This window comes from Carassius gibelio, chromosome A14 (assembly GCF_023724105.1).
Source record: "Carassius gibelio isolate Cgi1373 ecotype wild population from Czech Republic chromosome A14, carGib1.2-hapl.c, whole genome shotgun sequence".
NCBI lineage: Eukaryota > Metazoa > Chordata > Actinopteri > Cypriniformes > Cyprinidae > Carassius > Carassius gibelio.
Window position 1 is genome coordinate 2,774,489 of NC_068384.1, and position 19,554 is coordinate 2,794,042.

Below are 19,554 nucleotides of genomic sequence, written 5' to 3' on the forward strand. Positions count from 1 at the left end.
AAAAGGAACTCTACACTTTAAACAATATTTTGTCTTTCTTTTTTAGCACTCGACAGGGCACAATAATATATCCTGCAACAACAGTTTGTTTTCACTAATAAGCAGATGCGTAACGCCTCGACAAATTTAATTTCCAGTCATTTATGCTAAACATAACAAATTTCACATGGACACATGTTCTTTGAAGGTGCCACAGTTATCACATTACTCAATACTGATTAAGTGTTTGAGATAAACAGACCCACTCCTCGACAAAGCTGGTAGAAAGCAGGCTACATACTTTTGAATGTTTAAGAGATAGCCTACGTACACAGATATAAAGCCATGTGTCTGGATAAGTATACAGAAAGAGAAGATATCGCTAATAACTCCAGAGAATAATCCTATAAAACTAAAAAATTAAATTAAATCTTAAAATACTACCAATAACATAATCTCCCTAAATGAAAGGATGACGATGTGGTAAGTAACCATCTGTCCATCTGTTGTTTTAAGCGAACGCAGCGAATGAGTTTATTTTAATTGTGTAGACCTATTTAAGCATTAATTTAATGTAAGATTGACAACTGGAAAACGAATAAACAGGACGTGATCTATAGCATAATTATAAACGATTATATGCTACTATTAACGGTGCTACTGGTCTTGATAACTGTGTATTAGCCCGAATCCTCATCTTCAAGAGTTCAATGTTAAGCAGGTAGGACTACTGCTCTGACTAAAATATGAAGGCTTAGTCTAGACAAGGGGGCGGGAGCTAGAACTCATCGCATTATTCTGACGAAACATTATCTGACTACCTCAAATAATCGGTCGAAATATATATCTGGTCATTGCCCCCTTAAATTACAAAATGTCTCTTGACCTCATTTGCCCTTTGTCCGGCATGAGCTGTAGTGCAGTAAAGAAGTTAGGTGAAATAACCGAACAGTTCCTTGCACAGGAAAAGCAAAGGACGTCCTTAAGAACGTATTTCTTAGCCACGCCTGGAAATGAACACGCCTATATGTCACAAAATATATTGAGCGCGTCCACATTTAAACTGACGAACTATAGGCCTAGAGTGGAAACTGGAAAGTAAAGAAACCGTAGCCTGACTGCCGACTGTGAGACCTTAAAAAAAAAAAAAAAAGAAGAAAAAAAAACGTAAATCTGTCCAGCGGTAGCCTATACTCACTCACATGTGTGCTCATGTACGAAAGGGAGAGAAGAGAGAGGGGCAGGAAGAAAGAAAGAAAGACGAAGCAGAAAGGAGGGGGTCTAAATCTTGCAGATTAGGAGAATAACTGGAAATCTATATTGCTAAAAGTAAAACTTTTTAAATGTGTTTTATATATATATATATATATAGCCTAAGCGAAATGCATAAACTATGCCTATTAAACATTTACTACTACATTCTATTACAGTGTATTTATTAGCAAAAATTATCTTTAGTTTAAAATGTCTTATGTTAGCCTACAAGATTTACAATATTAACTGAATACACCATGCAAATTATCAACAGCGCACTTTTATAATGCATCTACTGAGAAATAAATTACTCACCTTAAAACTATTAGACTAGGTCCCTATTTGCTTTTTGTCTCGTAGAAAATGTGCTTGAAAGTTAATGCGTGAAAGCTTGAGGACTTGACCAGAATGAGGGGCTGATTTAAAGAGTTTTGTTTTTTAATCTCTAAAATATAAAAGGGAACTCCTTTCGAGGAGAGACTGAGGGGGAGTGGGGAAGTGAAATGGCTTGGAGGTATAAAAAGCGCTGCTTGAAACACTCAACGCGTTTCTGAACTTGATCAGATTTTATGTGTCCTGCAGCGAGTCACCAGCAACCCTGTGAATTTCTTCCATAACAAGTATTTTTGTCGCCATGGAAAAAAAATTATATAGGCCTATATATATATATATATATATATATATATATATATATATATATATATACACACATATATATAAACTTAGGGATATTTGAATTACCACCATATTACCATCTTACGGCTTCACTCTAAAACAGTGATTTCATAAAAAAAAAAGTTATGGACGCATAGATAGATAGCAACAAATGAATGATCTTAATTTCCAATTAAAATTATTTTTTACTAAGTCATTTTTGCTCTTTTCTGATCTTCTTTTTTTAAAAAAAAAGATCGTTGGCAAAATAGAATTTTGATAAATCAATTGTCAAGCCACTTTCTGAAAGTTTATGTAACTTTGGGAACAGCTGACGTGCTAAGCAAGGGAAATAAACAAGCCTTTCTTACTGAACCGAAATAAAGTCCCTTTGCTTTACCTGCAAATAATGCCAACAAGCAACCAATCAAATCTACTCACAGAAACAAACTGCCACTTTCAATATTAAACCATGCCAATCAAAGAACACGCAGCCAATTAGCACCCTTCCTAGCTGTCACGTGACTATGAAAGCGATGTGCTTTCATTGGACAGTGTAGAGCTGCCTCCCGAGCTCATTTATGTGCAAGGAGTGATTGACTTTATCAGTCCAAGGACATCATTCGCTTGGAAAGGGGGGGAAGTTTGATCATCTTTCTCACGGATCCCAGTTACGGGAGTTTTGCTCCCGTTTACCGAGACCCTGGATTATCGTTTCTTTTTGCAATTCAAGATTTCTTTATTGAAGTTTACGTGAAATTGTGCTCAATTTACCGTTACCCGCTTGACTCCACCAAACAGGGGTTTCTCTCTCTCTTTTTTTCACTTGCTTTTTCTCAATTGAACCCAATGACTATGCTCCTTGATAGCGCTCCTCAGTTCCCTTCACTTGGAGTAGGGGGGTTTGGAACACCTAGACATCATGATTTGGGAAACCGAGACCCCGGGCTGGGGCTCAGTCCCTTCGCAGATTCATCTCACTCGGCTGCCTTCAAGATAAGTCCGGTTACTCACGATATCGCCTCCAGCCAGTCGTCAGCGTTCACCCCGCAAGCTACTGGATACGCAGCCGCGCTCGGACACCACCACGGAGGACAAGTTGGTTCCTACGCCAGTGGAGCATTCAATTCGACCAGGGACTTTCTCTTCAGAAACAGGGGCGCAGGCATCGGAGAGACCGCACCGCCGAGTGCCCAGCATGGAATCTTTGCAGCTTCGGCGGGGAGTCTACACGGGCCCCCCGGAATTTCGGACAACCCGGGACATCTGTTGTTTCCTGGACTTCACGACCAGAGCTTGAGCCACACTTCACCGGGGGGACATGTTGTAAACAGTCAAATGCACCTGGGTTTACGCGGGGACATTTTTGGCCGTCCAGATCCGTACCGACCTGTGGCCAGCCCTCGCACGGACCCTTACGCCACCGCTCAGCTCCATAACTACAACCATCCCATCAATATGAACATGGGGATGAACGTACCCACACACCACGCTCCGGGGGCCTTCTTCAGATACATGCGGCAACCAATTAAGCAAGAATTGTTTTGTAAGTGGATAGATGAGAATCAGATGAACAGACCCAAAAAGACTTGTGACAGAACTTTCAGCACAATGCATGAAATGGTTACACATGTTTCAATGGAACACGTTGGCGGCCCAGAACAGAGTAGTCATGTTTGCTTCTGGGAGGACTGCCCGAGAGCGGGGAAATCCTTTAAGGCCAAATACAAACTCGTGAACCACATCCGAGTGCACACTGGAGAGAAGCCGTTCCCGTGTCCGTTCCCTGGTTGTGGGAAAATCTTTGCAAGATCAGAAAATCTAAAAATTCACAAAAGAACTCACACAGGTAAGGCATTAGTATTTCCCTTTTTTTTATTACCCATGGTGTTGAAAAAATGAATATGAATTAAATGATATTCCAGCGGGATTATTTATACGTACATTGCAGTTCTTTAAAAATGCAAATAAACAAGTGCATTTTCTTTTAAAATAATTAAAAAATAAAAGTAATAAAGAGGAAATGGTTCAGGAATATGGCCACACATAATTTAACTACACTTTAGGTTTGGGGAAATTGATGTTTGGGAAGATTACTGTATTTTGATCACATTACGTTTTTAAGAAATGTAGTTTCTTTTACTTTTTTTCGGTAGAGCAAAATTTGTTTTTGTTTAAATGTATATACAAAGCATCTCTTATAAGAGATGGTAAATTGAAATGCAAAGCTGCACGCGTTGTCGTGGAGCGAATTTGTGAATGGACTGTCCTCTTGCATTTGTGAGGCTGATTATTGTGGCTATAAAGTTAGCCTATAGAAACAGCATGAGATCTGTGTATTATGGATGCATAAATAAAATGCTACACATTGGACCGGGAAAGTATGAAGTAGTCGAAGTGCATTTAGTCTGATGGCTGGATTTGTGCCTAAATAATTGACCCCTGAGATCCACATGAAATGTAAAGCAAGCTGTAGAACAGTCTATATGTTTACACTTGGCAGATGGGAACGTGTGCAAAAAATGTCAATAACTGCTACACAGCTTACACGACAATGCATGCTGTGTTGGTTTGCTAAAACGAATATAAAGATTATTGGAAAGTAAAACAGCCAAAGGATAACAGCAAGTACTCTCAAAGAGCGTGTTATGTGGGTTAGCAAATCATCATGGCCTGTTTATTTCGAACGGCGTATAACAAAGTTGTGGGCTACTGAACATCCACTCTTTTAAAAAAAAAAAAGTTATATTACTAAAACTTCAGTGTTTGCTCTCACTTGCAGGTGAGAAGCCATTTAAATGCGAGTTCGACGGCTGCGACAGGCGCTTTGCAAACAGCAGCGACAGGAAAAAGCACATGCACGTGCACACATCTGACAAGCCATATATCTGCAAAGTGTGTGACAAGTCCTATACACATCCAAGCTCTCTCAGGAAACACATGAAGGTAAGGGACATTTTTCTGATTTTGCAAACACTGGCCTGAATCAGGCAAGTAAATTATATATATATATATATATATATATATATATATATATATATATATATATATATATATATATATATATATATATGTTGTAAGCCCTTAGATAAACGTATTTTGTATTATACGTACAATGCGTTTACATTCATATTACAGCAGGCTTGATATTGTTCTATCATTTTGGTTCACATGTAGACTATAACAGAGATCAGAAATCCGATCATAGAATACAGAATACAATCCTGAATCCTGTACAAGCGTGTTATTCCCTCGTCCTGTCTGTTTGTCATACATCTCTGAACGTTATAATTGAAGGTACACGAATCACAAGGCTCAGAGTCGTCTCCAGCTGCTAGCTCTGGATACGAGTCCTCCACGCCGCCAGTGCTGGTTTCTGCGAACACTGAAGACCCGACAAAAACACCCACGTCTGCAGTGCAAAATGCATCTGCACACAGCGATGGACTACCGCCTAATTTTAACGAATGGTACGTTTGAAGCTCCAAGCAGACTCTCAAATGGTGGACCAATGGTTGAAGTAACCTTAAAAAAACTATTTACGCTGTGGCGTACAAAATGGCATTGAAACAACAGGAAAAGATGAGAGTTCGCCAGCAGGCCTCGTCCATCCTCAGGATTCGAAATTTGACTTTATTCCGAGTTCGGAGAAAACTATCAAGGCGTAAAATAACAAAATAACACTTTCTAAGAATAAATGGATTTCCTTTAGTTTTCAGATTTCAGATGATTATTTTATTTTTAATTTTATGTATTTTCTGAAAAAAAATATTTAAAAATAATGGCAAAGAAAGAATATTACACGGTGTTTTATATTAAGGTGACACACGCCTTTAAGTTGATTGTTAAAACTTCAGACAGTCTTAAGAAACGTGCCAAAGTCTTTGTCTTGAACTTGAACAAAATAATAAATAAGTATTTAGCCTACTCGTGAATGTATTTCCTTGTTTGATGGAGTCAAATCTGTTGTCCAAGTCCGTTTTCAGGTGGAGAAATGTGGTATTCGCTTACGATTGTTACCTTTGAATATAACGTTGCCTTTGTTGATAATGATGTATATACATATCCATGATGCCATATTTATCAATTTGTAATTTAATTATCGGCGAAAGAGCCGACTTTTAAATTATATTTATGGAAATGTTTTCTAACAAGACTGTACAGTTTGAATCAATAACCAGTTTTAACAAGGAAAAAGGGAGTCAGTTCTAAAGTTCCCTCGATACGATTGTATCTTTTTTTAGCCATTATATGTGTCTAAGTATTAATTATATTAATATTATGACATGAACTATAGTTTAAAGCAGGCTATGCATTTTCCAACGTAAGTTCATGTGAGGACCTGTATAAAAAGAAACAATAAAAAATCCCCTTTAAATCACTGATGAATCTGAAGAATGTGAGGTTCTTATCAAAATTACATATTTTATATTTGTTCTTTTCTTTACTCTTAGCATCAAAGTATAGACTACATCTCTAAGGTAGATCTATAAGGAACACTAAAAATTCAAGAGGCCCACTGACCTGTGTTTTCACCTACAAGCCACTTTTTGATCAGATACACCATGCAATAGCATAGCTCCCATTCATGCATCAACTTTGAACTCGAGTGACAGTGTTAAAGACATTATATTCTTGGGTTTGAGGTACAGCCATTTGAATCAGTATGGAATTCCATTTTTGATGGTTCCAGAACTGTCTTTGTGGATGCAAGTCTTTGTTTAACGTGTCAAAGAGGAGCAATGATCTGTCACAACAGTAATCTCAAAATAAAACTTTTTGTCTGCCAGTTTGCATTGTTTTAAATGTAGTTATTTTTGTGAATATAGCGTGTTGTTTGTTAAGAGTATGGTAAAACATATAGAAAACTTTGATTACATATTTGCTTGTTTTATGTGAACAACTTTTTTTCCAGACGTGGAACTGTATGTGTGAATGAAATGTAGTGTTAAGAGTACTATAACTTTTTAATGTGCAAAAGGGAGGGAAAATATGTGTTCAGTGACACCAAGATTACAGCGTTGCATTGTAACATATTTTTTAAGAGACTAAAATTATGCATATAAATATATTGTGCTTATGACCATGATTTCAAACCACCAGCACTACTTTTGAAAACAAACGTTAAAAAAATACAGTACCTCGTAAGTAACGTGATATAAATGTTTATTTAAATAATTTAATGAATATATGTTTTATATGCTATTTTATATACGTTAAGTTAAAAGAAAGATTTATTTCAGCCACCATCGATGTATCTTCAGCCCTGATCTCATACAGATCTGATGTACAAATGGAGCTTGAATGTGATTCTGTGATTTTTTTCTCGTGGAAATGGGTCACGCATCAAGTTATTCCTGAAAAGCACGTTTTACTGATGAACTGTGTCACTGTGCCATTTTCGAGGCAAACATTGTTACTACATACCTATTAAAATTTCAGCAAAATCTTGTACTTTCTTTCGAGGTAGGGTTATTGTTTGTTGGTTTGTTTAACAAACTATTCATGACAAAATGTGAACACATTTTTGACTGGAATTAAAAGAAATTCTGAAATGTCACAAATGAAGACCTAGTTTTTTTTCTTTTTCATTTCTATCTTTTATATTTTCCTGGTAATAACCATGAACTTAAAGCATATGCACCCTGCTCAGCCGTACGGCGCTGCAACACACTTGAACTTGACAGTATACGATGCCGCCATCTTAGCATCCTGTTTCTTTTGAGGGACGGAAAAGTTAAGAAATTATATATATATATATATATATATATATTTATATATATATATATATATATATATATATATATATATATATATATAGCCTATATATATATATATATATATATATATATATATATATATATATATATATATATAGACACACACACATATAAATAATAATAATAAAACACACATATATATATATATATATATAGAGAGAGAGAGAGAGAGAGAGAGAGAGACACACACATATAAATAATAATAATAAAACATATATATAATTATTTCTTAACTTAAGTACAAGATTTTCTGTAAATGGCTGGTTTATATATATATATATATATATATATATATATATATATATATATATATATATATATATATATATATATATATATATATAGCTATATAAAACAAGCCAGCCATTTACAGACACAAGTCAATGTGGTGAACACGCAAAATATTTTTTCACTGAGTCAAGCTTACGATTTAAAGGCTTATAGGCAACTATTATTTCTGGAGGACCTGCAAAGCTCTGTCCTCATCCTCGCTTGGTTACGCAGTATTTTGGCCCAACCCCCCAAGACTCCACCCTCATAAATATTAAACCCACCCACAACTTCAAATGTAAACAGTTTAACAAATTCATTTAACTGAATCTTTTCTGATTTCTGTGCAAGCTCCCCATTTCACGCAACATTTTTCTCCTCACGCCATTAAACAGGAGTCTATCTGACATACGCGGTGACGTCACAAAATGGCGCTGGCTGTTTCGCTGAGGCACCCCGAAACACCATCTGAGCTTGACTAAATGGGCACACTCGACTGTTTTCGTCCCGTCTAATTTTTTTAACTTGTTGCGAAAAACGAAAACGATAGCGTTAATATAAGAGAAGGCTTGGTCCTTGAATGATACACGTCTTAATAACGATGACAAGCTGTTTCTAAGGAAGCCTGAAAAGGATTAGAAAACACGTCAGCATTGCAGTCACGTGGAAGGAGTTTGAAAAGTAGCGGTTGTTGGTTGGCTGAAGTAAAACAGTGAATTTAAGATCTGCTGTAAAATAAATGCTGGACAGACAGATATGAGAAATGTGAGGTAGGGTTGTGGTTAATTAATATGTAGTTGAAAATGTTATCAAATAATCTGTAGTGAAAATCTTATACAAACATTTTACTTAACCTAAAACTTTAAAAATACACTTCATAAGTATCCAAGTGTTTGTGGATTGGATGAGCGTTCCGGCTAATACTAATTTAGGGTCCTTTCTCTAGTCCTCCCTGAAGCCACGTTCAATCTCAGCTTTGCTGGCTAAGCGGGGTGGCACTGTCTAAGAGGATAAACCGACACGAGCAGGCTCCAAACAGTTTTTGTCACGCAACTGTCTGCGAGATCATAAACTCGGGTGTTGCCTTGAACGTGGCGGGATGCTATCAACATGTAACCGTGAGCTGTTTTCCGCGTTATACTTTACATTTAGAAAATTAGAAACACCCAATAGGTCATCGCCACGCACGTATAAAACACACTAATACCAGCCCTGTGACGCAGACAAGAATTCAATGCAGTAAAACAACTGAAGGTTCCTTTAAGGTAAACTGATTCCGCTGTAATGTAAAAAATAAAATAAAATAAAAATAAAAGTGTCATTTATTCGTTCCTCCACATTGTAAAAGATTGTAGACTAGAAGTTATGGAATTACTGGTAGACAAACAAAATAGCCTTATAACGTAATAAATAACATTTTGAATGAGAATTGCATTTTTGGATTTGAATATCTTTAACTTCAAAACTTATAGCTACAGTAGCTACGCTATAAGATAAGTGAATTTGGCTGTATTTGTCTTTAATTCTCTATTTACCAAACAATGTAAGAATGATGTGGAAGGTAGAGACAATTTGCACGTCAATTAACCCTTTTCAGTGCGCTCTACCGATGCTTATTCACCTGCAGGAAAAGCAATGAATATGCAAAGGTGCTCAATATATGTCTGTTAATCCAGGATGTGTCCTTTCAGAATCCATTTTGGATGTGCTGCAAGCCCGTTGTAATGTTAAAGCAAGGCAAATGGAGCCGTCATTTACCTTGACGATTCGTAGTTTGCGTTTAAATAGATTTTCCCATCACGTGAACTAAATGCTTTTTTTCTGGTATACTTTAAGACATAAGATTTTACTGCCAGAAGTCCAACAAGTGTCAACTGCTTCTTCTTTTTTAATTTATAAGGAAGTCTGTAATTTTTTTCTTCCTCGTCAGTGGACATTGTACATTTTATCTCCAGTATCGCCATATTTGCAGCGGATTGGTAAAACACAGATTCAGATTTAAAATAGCGTCTTAAAATATTAACCGCTTTTGTCAGATAGATAGATATATAGATAGATATGCTCTTTTTATTAGCTTAAACATTTTATTAGTCTGTACCGGAAATTACTTGCTTGCCAAAAAATGGGTTGTTTAAAACACAAAGATAGATAATTGTTATTTTTATTTCAGTGAGCACACAAGGAACCATAAAAACCTAATAAAAATGAACGTCATTAAAGTCGGCGCCTATGAAAACCGTGGAGCGCCTTCACTGAAATGCACATCCATGTGATTATGTTTTAGAGTACGAGAGCAGACAGTAATGCACAGGGGAAATTTAGGTGTAACACTTTATTACATACAATATGGGGCTTTTAGAACGAACCTTTTAGGCTACTGTGATGACGATAAGTAGTTATTATACCGAGACATCATAATCTATACTATCATAAGGATAAGGTGAAGTACCCCCACCCCCCAAAAAAAGTTCAAAGGTGTGCATAATTGTCCGTCTTTCGAGAAAGCCCCGATCCCTGCAGAGTGTAATTTTTAATTTTATTGCATTAACTGAGTTTTAATATTTTTACATTTAGTTTATGTAGACATGTTCATCATTAAAAAAAGCAATCAGACACATTGAATCAAACTCAAAGATAAGCTCAGAAGTGATCAATATCATATATTGGGTATTTTACTATAAAAATATTAACTATTCTGTATTTACATGTGCACATCACCAATGGTCATATTAATAATATTAGATATTATTAATAATTAATATTACACTTATTACTGATCACTAAAAGTTGGTGCCCACTTTGCCATCATGATGTGTAACTTATCAAAATAGAGGACACAGAATGCTATATGGCCATCATTGCATCAGTAACACCTGCAAACAAGGGTCAGGGGCTGCAGGGGGCAAGAGAGCAGGTGCTAGTGGTTGGTGGTTTGGAAGCCTAAATGAATACATAAATAATATATAAATGGCATTATCATTGAGACAGAAAGTATCACTTCTGCTACAGTTGACATACGCTTGTAAAAATAAAGGTGCTTCACGATGCCATAGAAGAAACTTTTTGTCTAAATGGTTCCATAAAGAAGCTTTAACATCTGATGAACCTCTCTGTTTCACAAAGGTTCTTTGTGGCGAAATAAGTTTTTTAGATTATAAAATGTCAAGAAAGGGATGGTTCTTTAAAGAACCTTTGACCTAATGGTTCCTTGTAGAACCAAAAAAGTTTATTCTATGGAATCAATGTGAAGAACTTTTTAAAGCACCTTTATTTTAAGCATTTAATTAAATCTTCAAAAAAGTTAGTCCTAAAATAAAAATTAAAAATCTAATGAAAGATTTTACTGAACTTAGACTTCCAGATAGGTGCACTCACTTTTTTTTTTCACAAAAAGTCATTATATACACTTAAAAGTGTGTGTGTGTGTGTGTGTGTGTGTGTGTGTGGGCACACACAGGTGGGTGGCCAGCTGCTGTTGGAAATTGCTTGTCTATTGCCAAAGAGACCTCATGCCAGGATAATGCAAGGTCCAAAGGTGCACCAGAGTCAATCCAACCCCTCATGCTGCTTACCTCTCAATACCCCAGGGCCAATCTCCTGTGTAATTGTTTTTTCCCAGTTTCATTTGTAACTACATTTTCAGGGGCATTAGAAAAGGTATCACATACTTTATCTCCACTCACTTAAAAAAAAAAAAAAAAAAAAAAAAGGAAAAGGAACAGAGCACAAGTTCATGTGAATTAATCTATTTCTTAACCATTCTGCCTTTGCGTCACACAAATTGCAATCACAATATCGAATATTGACCATCATTATAACTTGTTTACAACAAAAAAGAAAAATTAGGCCACAGGACACTGCAATGGTGTTTAATATAGATCTATATAAATATATAGATTTTAAACTGCAATTCAAATGGACGTTTTCTCATTTAGTAATAAATTATGACGATGACCAATAAGTTAAGTTCACTGGCTGTCAAATTCAAATAAAGTTAGTGTATTTAACGACAGTGAAAAAATCAATTAATTTCCAAGTTTAAAGAAAACAAACTTTACCTTATACAGCAGGCTGGTGAAGACTTCAGCGGCAGTTTTTCAAACACAATACTTATTTTTTATTTTTTGCAAGAATATTATCCTCCTGTATGTTTAATATATAGGCTATAACGAACATTTAAAAAACTAAGTAATCGCTATATTGTAGCTACTACAAAATAGGTAGCAAGCGATCGTTATTATACGCTGACAGACTTAAATAAATGCACCTAAATGTATGACTAGAATACTTGAATTCACATGTAATGCGATTTAATGTTTTAAACAAAACGTGAAGTCAAAGCTAACTACAACAATAATTATCATGGGCCTACAAATATTTACGTTGAGTAGAAATGTAAATTTTAGTAGCATAAATACGTTTTTCCTAAAACTAAATAGTTTTTAATTCACGTCATACTTTGTCAATGTTTGTCATAAATGTCACAGGCAGCCTGGCTTAACACTGTAATTCTTACAAAAATTAAAAGTCGGAGCATATGAGTTATTAAAAATTCACTTAATTGGCAAGTCGTTGTGCAGAAATGAATGTCAAAGAAACTTCAATCATATGTCAGACTGCTGCAATCTCCTTGTCTCAGAAAACTCGAAAGTGTGAAAACATGAGGAAGGAGTAAAATTCACGTTTACAGCGTTCAGATCAAATCAATTTTTAGTCGTCGGTTTAATAATGGGCAAATTAAACGTTCATTTACCTGCGGGCGTTTTGATTTTTGTCTTTCTCAAATTAGGTAATGCTTTGTAGGAGATTGAGATATCCATAGTTAGGGCACTTAAAATATATTTAAACACTTAAAATGGAGAAATTCTGCATAATATTTAACCACTAAGTTTCCAGAAGTGTTTTTTTTCTCTCTCCCGGGTTATTAATAATATATTATGTCGCCAGTCTGGTTGTCTCATTTAATATGTCGTCATTGATGCATTAGCCGTCTGATTGCATCATAAATTAACAGGAACGCGGAGTATACCGCTCATCATGTAAAACGTCATGTCTTAACTTTTACGCATGCTAAAAGAAGGAAATAGTGTGTTTTCCGGCAAATATATTGTAAATATATTGTGAATATATATATATATATATATATATATATATATATATATATATATACGATGATTTAATATAGCCTATATAGAAAACCCGAACACTAATAATGGAAAAATATATATAGGCCTACACTAAATTCGTTATATAGGTTTAGATATTGCTATTCAGCAATGTATGTTTTGGGATAAACATTTATTCCTTCTCAGAAACAATATCTGTGTTTCTGCGTGTTTTGTTTAATTTTGCCAAATGTGCCTGCGCCCTGAATGATTTCACCTAAATAAGATAAAATCGGGGGCATTTGGGCTCAAGTAGACTGGTTGTCGGAGTCGGTGAAGTGTAAAATTGCAACACCAGACAGCCAGCATAATAGCTCAGAAGGGGGCTAATGTTCATGCAACATTCACAGAACATTTTTATAATTGCTAAATTAAAAAGGGCTATGTGATCTTTTTTGTGCTTAGTGCTTTTTAACTAATTTGCATTTTATACTCCTGTTTGAAATTGCTAATAATTCTTTGCATGTGTCACACATTTACACAATCGATAAAGCTAACAATCATAAAAGCAATGCAAGACTGTGTACCAAGTCTATACTGGGATGCTTTGCAACCTCTCAGACATCCGTTTAATTTTTGAATGTGTCATCTACAAGTCTCTAGACCTCTGCTTTAACAAAAATGTCAAGGTTTCTTCTCCATCCTCTTAATTTAAAACACTGAATGTCACAAGTTAATGTTTCAGAAGATATCATTAACACAGCATAGCAAATGGACCAAGTTTTCATGCTCTTTAAATGCCCAAAATTTAATAAATAACTTCTAAAATTATAACTTTAATCATGAGAGGCATAGCCAGAAAGTGATCTTGCAACCAAAACATGTTTCACCTCTAAAATGTAAAAGTTTGTACACTGTTTAAACACCTTATACACTGGGTGGGATTTGTACTGAGTCATGGACAGTTCAACAGACAGACTACTGTCTGCACATAGGGTATAGACAGACAGAACATGTAGATTAAGGATTAATCCATGTCAATTATTAATCCATGTTTAATTCCTTCTTCCCCCTGAGAGAGGAAGTGGGACCCTATTTAAAAATAAAATAAAACACTCAGACAATTCATTGTGAGGACTGGCTAGGATGTACATCCTCTTGTCCACTACACATCCATCAGACGACTCATCAAAATAAATAAATATGAATCCAACACCAACAAATTAAACCTCAAGGGAGGAGTCAAAATAACTTTTTTAGCTTGGGTACATCTATGGGAAAAACAGGGGTGGTGGGGTGATGGAACACGCACCGTCACAAATATTCACACATAATCTTTTTGGATTATTTCACATCAACCAAGTCTTTAAAATTAATACAAAAATGTAATATCAAATGTCTCAAATCCTTACATCCACTGCATTAAAAAAATGCATTAGTTTGATACAGCCTCATTTCTTCCTGATGCACTCTACAGTTCTGCATTTGGCTATGCAGAGACATTTTAAGAGATACCCATCACCCCCAATTGCAAGACTACAGGAAAAATGACTATACCACATACCACATTAACAGCAGCTGCAGTCTGAGTAGCTTCAGATCTCACTGGTCTGCATGTCACATGCACTAGGCAACCACCAGACTCGAAATAGTGACTGATTATATATCTTCAACTAGAATATAGGAGTAATACTTCTATATTCATCCTTGGGTTGTTTGAAATGTTACTCTAGGTGGTGGGAGTAAATAGATATAGCATTAACGTAAAAGATTGAGAAGTAAAAATGCTTAGAGCTTTAGGGCGTGACAGGAACTAGCATTAGGTTAAAGATGTTACACACCGGACGGACAAGACTGAATAGCCTCTACTCTGACATTTTTGCCTCTTATTGTGCACATTTCAGTCATTCTGACATGCATTCATATCTTTCTATTCCTGCCTGACACATTTTCTTTTCAGTTAACCATTAGACCTGTCATCTCCTTTACTGTACTTGCACACATTTTAATTACACATCAATTAAAAGCAATCAAAGGCTGAGGAGTAAAAAGCCATGGCTATTTTCATGCTTTTATTTATTTATATAATATTTAAAGAGATTTCCTCTAAACAGGATGAATTTTGATGGCCAGCGGATTGGCAGAACAAAGAAATTGTTGTGTGGAGTTATTAATTATTTAAATTAATTTATTATTTATTTGATTGTCAATTCAATGGCAAATTGTTGCATCCCAAATGGACAGGTGGGTTGAAGCCACACAAACTCCAAAACTTAACACCACTTTTATGAAATGGCATCCTGCATAACATCATTTCATTGTAAAAAGTTTGACAGCACACCTCAAAATGAATGACTTGATATGATTTTAATTAATAGGGACTGACATGCTTTTCATTGAGACTACCATGGGACCTGAAACAGAGGAAGGGACAGCTGTGTAATTACTACTCTCACATGTACAGAAAGTAAATAATTTATCACCCAGACATTAACTGAAAAAAAAAAAAACACAATAACTACCGGTTTAGTTTGTCGGTTGAAGACACAACTTCTAACATTCTGCAGAATCAGGAAGAACATTTGGTTAAGGCAACTTACTCTTACTAAGCATTTACAAAAACATGCACAATATGAAATCAGTTTCTCAGAATCAAAAATGTATGTATATAAAACACATTTCAAATTCACATATATTTTGGATCTGTTCCTAGCCGTCAAAACTTGGTGGTAAGAGGCAAACAGCCAATAAATCCACTAATGGCTGCCAAGATGCTCTAAAACTGAAACATTTATGACCTCCAATATTAACATTATATGTTCCTGTAATAACATTTTGAAAGTGATTTCTCTCTGGTGGTTTACAATGGATTTCAGCCTTCAGCCTGTAAATCAAATATTGGCCATACATGATTATTAGCTTGTAGTCTTAATGTCAATCATAATCTGTAGTGGCTGAATTTAAAACCCCTAAATCTACTGTACACAGCAACTCAACAACAGCCCACTGATTGCTGTAACTACATGAGCGCAACATCCAGACTTCCCACACACAATTATGTCTCATGACATCTGTCTCTGGAGACATTATGGGGGACATCCTGAAGACAGGAGCTGGAGAGCAGGCCTACGTCAGCACTCTGAGTGCATAGATCATGCCACCTCCATTTATTTTTAAAGAGAGCACACTGGTGTGCGTATAACCTAGAGTTTTAACTACTAGAGAAGACCGATTTATAAGATCATGCAGAGCACTGTTCACACATTTGCATCTGACCAGATCTTGAACGGGTCCTGGGAACATTAGAGAGGTGTGTACAATCTGAAGTTTACATGATATCACAGGGTTTTTTTAGCCTTGCCCTGACCACGTGCAGTTATGAGACCTCTAGAAAGTGTAAACTCAGCAAGGAGTCTGAAATATGACACTGTGAGTGCAGAGAGGTTCTCTACACATACATCCACAAATTTTTTAATGCCTTAAAAAGTAATGTGCTAAATCCTGAAAAGAAACCAAAGATTCTGTGAAGAGTGAATATAAAATGCAAGATTTAAAAAAAAGTTTATATAAATGGATATTAATTAATATATACTTCAAACAGTAAAAACATTAATACTGTAGCCATATATTTGAATATATTTTCAAATGTAATTATTTATAGATGGCAAAGCTGAATTTTCAGCATCATTACTCCAGTCTTCAGTGTCACAACATCCTTCAGAAATCATTCTTATATTCAGATTCGGTGCTCAAGAAATACTTTTAAATGTTTTATTTAAAAGAAATAATAATAATAAAGTTATACTGTTTAATATTTTTGCAGAATTTTTTTGGGGAGTTCTTCAATGCATAGAAAGTTCAAAAGACAAGAATTTATTGGAAGTATACATTTTTCTGCAGCATCAACATCTTTACTGTCAATTCTGATCAGTTCAATGCATCCTGATATCCTTGTTTGTTTATTCAAAAAAAATCTCTTACCCCAAAAGTTTGAACTATAACTTTTTGATTATATACATGTCATTTTAGCTAGGTTTAAAAATACTGTACCGTAGAGCTCATATTGCAGACTGTATGACTAGATAGTCTAGCACTTGCATCATTTCAACCATGCAACAAGGTCTGTCCAATATTTGCAGCATGTGTGCTTGTCTTCACTCAGTGAGAGCTCTGTCTGTCCTGCCTTCCTTTGTTACAGCCCCCGTGCTTTGTGCCTTGTGTCCTGCATTTTGCGTGTCTCCTGCCTTTGCTGGGGCCAAAAAGAACTCTCCAAGTTTCCATTCATGCTTCTCATTACTGGGGCATGTTGAGGTTTTATGGAGCCTTGTAAACCCTTGAATTACAGCACTTTAAAATGGATTTTGACACTATTATGTGACTCTGCTTATGGTGAAGCCTTTCATTGCTAGACGCAGGACTCATAATGGTGGACGACAAAAGAGAATAACTTGTTAATTATTTTTAACTACAGGATAAAATGATTATGAACTAGGTAAAAAAGCACAAAGGGCCTGTAAGGGGGAGAGACACGTAGTGATGTTTTGTCAAAAACACGATGGTCATGAACAAATGTATAAGCTAAGCTTCTTCGTAATTAAAAACAAGTAAAAGATTAGTTTATAATCTTTTTTAATATAAAAGTACAAGAACTGAGACAGAATATGAATTCAAAGGAAAAAAATGAAATTAAGATAAGACTACGAGACTGTGACAATACCTAACAATACTGTTTGTTTGCTGAGTAATAGTCTTGTGATGATCTGTCTCTGCTTTTCTCCTCCCAGGCTTCTTCGAGACGGGAGCCGTCTGCTGGGTGGCAGAGCGGTCAGATTAGATGGTGGCAGCCAGTCAAAACACTGCCTGTTATTCCAGCCAGGGCCCAAGTGCCAGTGAAGAGCTTCTTTTCATGCACCCTTAATGTGGTAAAGTGATCTGCTGCACAATAGGGACACTCAAGGAGGCCATCCCCAGCAAACAGGCCAAAACAAACAGCTCCTCAAGGCCTGGCTGCCTCACCCCTGGCCCCCTGAACACATCCCAGCACCTCTTGGGTCCGCTTCAGTGGGCATGCAAACAGAAATACACTCAAAGATACTGTACACATCCATTTCCATGCACACACAGTTACTGGATATGTACATAAAAAACATCCACAAACAAATAAAACACGAACACATGCTGCGACAAATAACGTGCATACCACATGCAACCACACATACTCCGAAAAAAATATGCTGAGCCCACACCCTCACTCGGGGAATCAACATAAGCAACAGCTCCAAAATCAAAATGAAGAAAAATGCCTTATTAAAGGGGGGAAAAAAAATCTTGAAAAGTATTTTGAAACTTAACAAAAAAAATAACAAAATTGCCTCACTGCTAATTGAAACACTTTTGTCTGCAAAATCAAAGCCACGTGTGGGACCAACACAATCATGTGGTTCAACCAACAAGCAGAAAATAATTAGAAAAGAAATTATATCATATACTGGGCCCCTGCGGACCTCACAGCTGTGTTTGAAGGTGAATTAGTCTTAACTATCAAATATTTGATCTTTTATGATATGGTGAGGTTAGTTCACATTATAGAATGTCATGTATGATTCCATCAAAAAACAGGGATAACAGTTGAAAACAATGATAAATACTAATATATTTGTTAGAAAAGTTAGGTGTTAGGAAAATTTATTTACTAAATGGTTACATCACATTTTTACATCATTAAATTTAAACATATCTTGCAAATGTGTGTATATATATATATATATATACATACATACATACATACATATATTTTAAGAGCTCTCTTTTTCTTTATCATGGACATTCCTACAAGTCATTGACCCAAATTTCAACTAAACTAAAATGCCATTCCATTCATTCATATGGCTTTCTGCTTTTCAGGAGCTACAATTGGAGTAGTGTATATGTTAGTATACTGAGAGCGTTGTGGCTGTGGCTTTGACTTCGTGTGGAAGCGCTTTCAATATTGACCACAGCGAGCATTTATACAGAGGCCCAGCTGGAGCAGAGACAATTTGGCTGACAATGACAAAAGAATTAGCACTCACTTTTACAAGCTCAGCCTCAAATTACTTCTCTAGCACTCCGCACTAGCTTTAGTAAATGAGACCAGGCAAATTCAAAAAGAAACTTTACATGCGGCCACCCCATGTCTGTAACAAGCCTTCTCCTCCGATCCAAAGACATAATCATGACAATAAAAGCCCAGGCGTTTACCACACACCAAAGATCATGAGAATTATACGAGCACTACAACGGCTCCTGGAATGGGCCTTTTTCTAGTGTCCAATGTTCAAGGGAAAATGAAAGGCAAAAGCTTTTCGCTCTTCTCCTCTTTCTTCACCCTTTTCTTCTCCCTTTTCTTCTCCCTTCTCTTCCTTCTTGTCTGTTGAAACATGTGGTTAGCTGTTGTGCTTCCATGTGGTCAGATGATCAAAGGCAGAGCGGGATAGTAATTGTCCCTTGCTGAAGCGCAGCTCGGCCTAGGA

At 36.0% G+C, this 19,554-nt stretch overlaps 1 protein-coding gene and 1 long non-coding RNA gene across 2 annotated transcripts in view; one reads left to right on the plus strand and one right to left on the minus strand.

Moving 5' to 3' along the window:
• The window catches only part of LOC128027245 (uncharacterized), a 44,121-nt gene that overhangs the window by 1,226 nt on the left and 23,341 nt on the right, over window positions 1–19,554 (minus strand). The window lies entirely within an intron of this gene.
• On the plus strand, window positions 2,480–7,455 carry LOC128027243 (zinc finger protein ZIC 3-like). Its single transcript, XM_052614635.1, has 3 exons — window positions 2,480–3,736; window positions 4,670–4,833; window positions 5,185–7,455. The coding sequence occupies exons 1-3, from the start codon at window positions 2,737–2,739 to the stop codon at window positions 5,365–5,367; spliced, it is 1,347 nt and encodes a 448-aa protein (XP_052470595.1). The 5' UTR covers window positions 2,480–2,736; the 3' UTR covers window positions 5,368–7,455.